This window comes from Alligator sinensis, unplaced genomic scaffold (assembly GCF_000455745.1).
Source record: "Alligator sinensis unplaced genomic scaffold, ASM45574v1 scaffold125_1, whole genome shotgun sequence".
Classification (NCBI taxonomy): Eukaryota; Metazoa; Chordata; order Crocodylia; family Alligatoridae; genus Alligator; species Alligator sinensis.
In genome coordinates this window covers 2,609,824-2,614,564 of record NW_005841893.1, presented here as the reverse complement: position 1 = coordinate 2,614,564, position 4,741 = coordinate 2,609,824, and the positions used below count along the sequence as shown (strand labels likewise).

The 4,741-nt window shown below is 44.5% G+C and overlaps 1 protein-coding gene across 12 annotated transcripts in view; it reads right to left on the bottom strand.

The window, feature by feature from the left end:
* HERC3 (HECT and RLD domain containing E3 ubiquitin protein ligase 3) overlaps positions 1 to 4,741 on the bottom strand; it is a 77,860-nt gene that overhangs the window by 23,584 nt on the left and 49,535 nt on the right. For 11 of the 12 annotated variants that reach the window (XR_003092696.1, XR_003092697.1, XM_025197273.1 and 8 more), the window contains 4 exons: positions 4,189 to 4,352; positions 3,365 to 3,478; positions 2,084 to 2,107; positions 1,910 to 1,999 (listed from right to left, as the gene is read on the bottom strand). Coding sequence is in view for 9 of the 12 variants with exons in the window: in XM_025197273.1 (XP_025053058.1) it covers positions 1,910 to 1,999; positions 2,084 to 2,107; positions 3,365 to 3,478; positions 4,189 to 4,352 (392 nt within the window). In the remaining 3 variants the exon portion in view is untranslated. Of the gene's footprint in view, positions 1 to 1,909; positions 2,000 to 2,082; positions 2,108 to 3,364; positions 3,479 to 4,188; positions 4,353 to 4,741 lie in introns of those variants that run through there. The other variant, XR_003092698.1, reaches the window with a different exon arrangement.

Sequence of the window (4,741 nt, the reverse complement as noted above, 5' to 3'; positions counted from 1 at the left end):
AGGGAATTGGCTGAGGCCGCATGCTCCCAGTATATCGTTGTCATGGGAGACTAACTACCCAGACATCTCATGGGAGGAGCGATCGGCCAAATCCGAGTGATCGCAAAGCTTTCTCTCGTGTGTTGATGACCTCTATATGATGCAGGAAGTCTACAGGCCGACAAGAGGTAAAGCGCTGCTTGACCTTGTACTGGCAACCGGGGATGACCTAATCAGCAACCTAACAATCAAAGGGAAGCTGGGTGACAGTGACCATGAGCTGATCACCTTCACCATCTGCCGTAAAACTGGCAAGTCAGTCAGTAATACAGAAGTCCTCAACTTCAGGAAAGCTGACTTTGACAAGCTAAGGAGGCTTGTCAGAGAGGCCCTAAAAGGCCACAACCCAATGGAGAGGACGGTCTTGTTGCAGGTAGGTCTTACTTGACCAATCTCATTTCCCTTTATGACCAGGTGACTTATCACCTGGACAAGGGGGAAGAGATTGATGTTGTATATCTTGACTTTAAAAAAGCCTTCGATCTAGTATCCCAGGATCACCTCTTGGCTAAACTGGCTAACTGTGGCTTCGACCTCACCACGATCTGCTGGCTGGGGAATTGGCTCCACGGTAGGACCCAGAGGGTGGTGGTCGACGGGAGTCAATCGTCTTGGTGTGCTGTGACCAGTAGGGTCCCTCAAGGCTCTGTCCTAGGGCCTATACTAACAGTTTCATCAATGATGTGGGCATTGGTGTCAGAAGTGTACTGGCCAAGTTTTCCGATGACACCAAACTCTGGGGTAAAGCATCCACACCTGAGGACAGGAGGGTGATCCAGGTGGATCTTGACAGGCTCATGAAATGGGCGGACAAGAACCCGATGGTGTTCAACACCGAAAAATGCAAGGTTCTCCACCTAGGGAAGAAAAACCTGCAGCATGCTTATAGGCTTGGTAGTGCTACGCTGGTTAGCACTACAGATGAAAGGGACTTGGGGGTCATGGTTGACCACAAGATGAACATGAGCCTTCAGTGTAATGCTGCGGCTAGTAAAGTGAGCAAAACGCTGGCTTGCATCCATAGATGCTGCTCAAGCAAATCCTGGGACGTCATTCTCCCGTTGTACCTGGCCTTGGTGAGGTCGCAGCTGGAGTACTGTGTCCAGTTTTGGGCTCCACAATTCAAAAAGGATGTGAAGAAGCTTGAGAGGGTTCAGAGGAGAGCAACGTGCATGATCAGAGGTCAGGAAAACAGACCTTATGATGAGAGGCTGAGAGCCATGGGGCTCTTCAGCCTGGAAAAGCACAGGCTCAGCAGTGATCTGGTGGCCACCTACAAGTTTATCAGGGGTGCTCATCAGGATCTGGGGGAACGTCTGTTCACCAGAACGCCCCGAGGGATGACAAGATCAAATGGTCACAAACTCCACCATGACCGATTCAGGCTGGACATAAGAAAGAACTTCTTCACTGTCCAAGCCCCCAAGGTTTGGAATAGACTGCCACTGGAGGCAGTTCAAGCACCCACTTTGAACGCCTTCATGACACATTTGGATGCTTATCTTGCTGGGATCCTATGATCCCTGCTGACTTCCTGCCCCGGGGGGCAGGGGGTGGACTTGATGATCCTCCAGGGTCCCTTTCAGCCCAAATGTCTATGAAATCTATGAAATTTCAGGGAGGGTGATAAATGGGGGGCAGTAAAGACCATATACAGGTTGGCCCAAACGTCTGGGCCTCAAGGACAAGGCCTGGCTCATGGCCTGCAAGGCCTGCCTGGACACTCAAGACAAAAATAAAAAAACACAAAGGACAAAAGTAGTATGTACATATATACAGTTCTGACAGTGGGGACGCCCCGGGGGCCCTCAGGACATCAGGGGTCGACCCACGTGGACAAAGCCCAAGGAAAGAAAAAACAGATGATCACCTGCATTTGTAGTTCTGCATCTGTCTGTAGCATTTTGGTCTTGGCTTGAGCATCAAAGATGAAAGGGTAAGAACAGAGTGTCACAGCATCCTGGAAGGAAGGAAGGTAGGTTTCTGTTGATATTTGCAACTTTTACAAGCACTTGTAAAGGGAAGGGTGATTAAAAGTAATTACCTGCATGATAGATGGCCTTACTTTCTGTGGAGAGAAAGAGAAGGAAAAAAAGGATTCATTATTTTAGTCCCATGTCTTGTTTTCTTTAGTTCATAAGAAAAACATCATCTTCTCTAGGGTAAAAAAAAACAGTATTTTCTCTTGAAGAGATGCAGGCCGAATTTTAATTAATTTACAGGTCTAATCAAGACCTAAATGCACATAAAACTCCACTTAAAACTCTTAAAATAAGGCATGAATTGCATACAGAATTGCATGCAGTCACTTTTTATAAAATTCAACCTCCCCTGCCATTCTTCTTCTCATACATTCAAAATGTTGCCTCATTATCTTATTATGTTGCCAAATTATTTAGCTCCTACATACTAATAACCAGCCATAGATCCCAATGATCTTTACAGAAAAGGTATGTAAAATTATCTCCATTTTTGCAAATAGGGGAAGAGTGGTACAAAGACATGAAGGCTCTTGCCCACTAGGGGTGCGTCCACACATGCAGGCGCATGTGCTTGCAGCAACTCAAAATAGGAGTGGCACAAATCTGAGCTGGGGATTTTTGCCTCGGCGCATGTGCCTGGACATGCACTTTGGTGTGGGGCAGGTTGTGCCACTTGGGGCAAAATAACCCTGCACAGCTCCTCCCAGATCTGCAGCGAGTGGCAAATTTTGAGCCCATGCTGCAAATATGCAGCTTGGGGAACATTTTTTTCCCCAGTGTGCTTCTTACCATGTCTCAAACGGCTTTGAGTTATGTCAAGAGGCAAGTGTGGGCTCACCTGGACGCGCCCTAACATGTTACTAGAACAGAAGGGAATAGAACTCAAATCTCTCAAAAGTTCCAGTTCAGCCATTAACCAATGGGCCTAATAGCCTAAACTTAGACACCAGCATTGTCAGATCACTGCCCATAGTGTTCATACCACCTGTCTTGATGTAGAAATTGTGTCAATGGAATATACAATTTGGTTCCTGAGGTTCTGACCAAATTAAAAGGACCAACACAAAGTGACTGAATAAAGTAGAACACACAATACTATATCCCAGAGATGTTAAGTGGCTCACAGAGATGGTTTGGGGCATTAGTTATATTTTAGTAGTTTCTCTCTTCTGAGAGCATTATTTTAAGTTATCATCAAGCCAGCAAGTACGCAAATCAAGAGAACTTGTCCACATATGCTCCCATGTTTGCAACAATTTATTATTATTAGGAATCTTAACATTTAGATCACTAGCACCAACCAGGGACAGCAGTTTCACGACTACCATATCGAGCCCTCTTACCATTCCTGCTTGATGCAAGAACCACATGAGATAGTCTTCTTGAATGTCCACCAAGCTGGAAATCTCTGGGATATAAAACTTGTCATGTTCCACATGTCTGACTTTCTGATTTACCTAATTAAGAAAGGAAATTAAAAATTTCAGCTCATCTGCACCTTCTAAACAGGCTTGTGTCCGTGTGCGTCATTCCCCATCCCCCGGTCCCGTCCCGTCCCCCCTGAGACTCTATACCAAGACACTCATCTATGTTTCATGTACAGCAACTTACAGGACTGAGTTGAAGTAAATGAACAAACCCCACCAGGTGTTTTAAATTTTAGTTCACCTCCAATTTATGTATACCATTAATTACAATATGCAGGGACAGATTTAAAAATGCGATCAAGAATCTATAGTTTGTGTTTTTATGTACATGAAAATCTGATCTTTCATAGTGATTCTTTCTTAAGAACAGTAATGAGAAGGATAAGGAAAGAGACTGGAATTATCTTTTGGAGTATAATGTTGTGCAGTGTCCCTGGCAGGATGCTCTACAGAAGCATGGTTGTTATTCCACTGTTTGGGACAAAGTTAAGCGAGTTTAAATGAGTTGGTCTCCAGTTCAGTGCAAGTCTGACCATCCACTCTCTTGCCTTGGTTGCAATTATAAATGGTGGATGAGTACAACATGGTCTTCCATACCTGAGGTTGTAAAAAGGCAAAAGCAACCACGCTGACTTTCTGATATTGGTAAGGGTGGAGGTACAGCTTGGTGCAGAAAAGATGGGAAAACAACTAGACCAGGACACCACTGTGTTCCAACATCACACAAGCTTTCCTCTTACCTTGTGCAGCTTCTCCAGCAGTCTGAGAGCAGCTGTAATGTAGCTACTGAAAAGGACGGGGATCAGTAACGTCTTTCGCCCACTGAGGAGGTAAACAACTGCACCTTTATAGAGGTCCACTAACCTTAAGAAATATCTTGGGCACACCTGAGACCACCAATTATCTAGAAATACACAAAAAATACACATTAAAATATTATTAAAGCACTCATTGGTAGTGCCAACTGCTGAAACTTCCTTAGCCTGATGAAGGGTTTTTGAACCTGAAAGCTTGCTTAATAACTATTCTCCAACTATTTGGGTTGGTCTAATAAAAGATATCAAATTCACCCAAGGAACCTTGTCTGTACATTGGTAGTGAGCATTTTTTAGTTAGGGAATATGAAAAAAAGCACTGGGACACTCTATATGATCTCCTCACCCTGTTTTAAATGCAGGCCATTCAGACTTTCTCTAAAGGAGATCCACAACACATCACATGCATACAGTAAGCACAAACAGTACCAAAATAAATGCAACTTTTGGCGACATTCAGCAGGGATTCCTTTAGTGG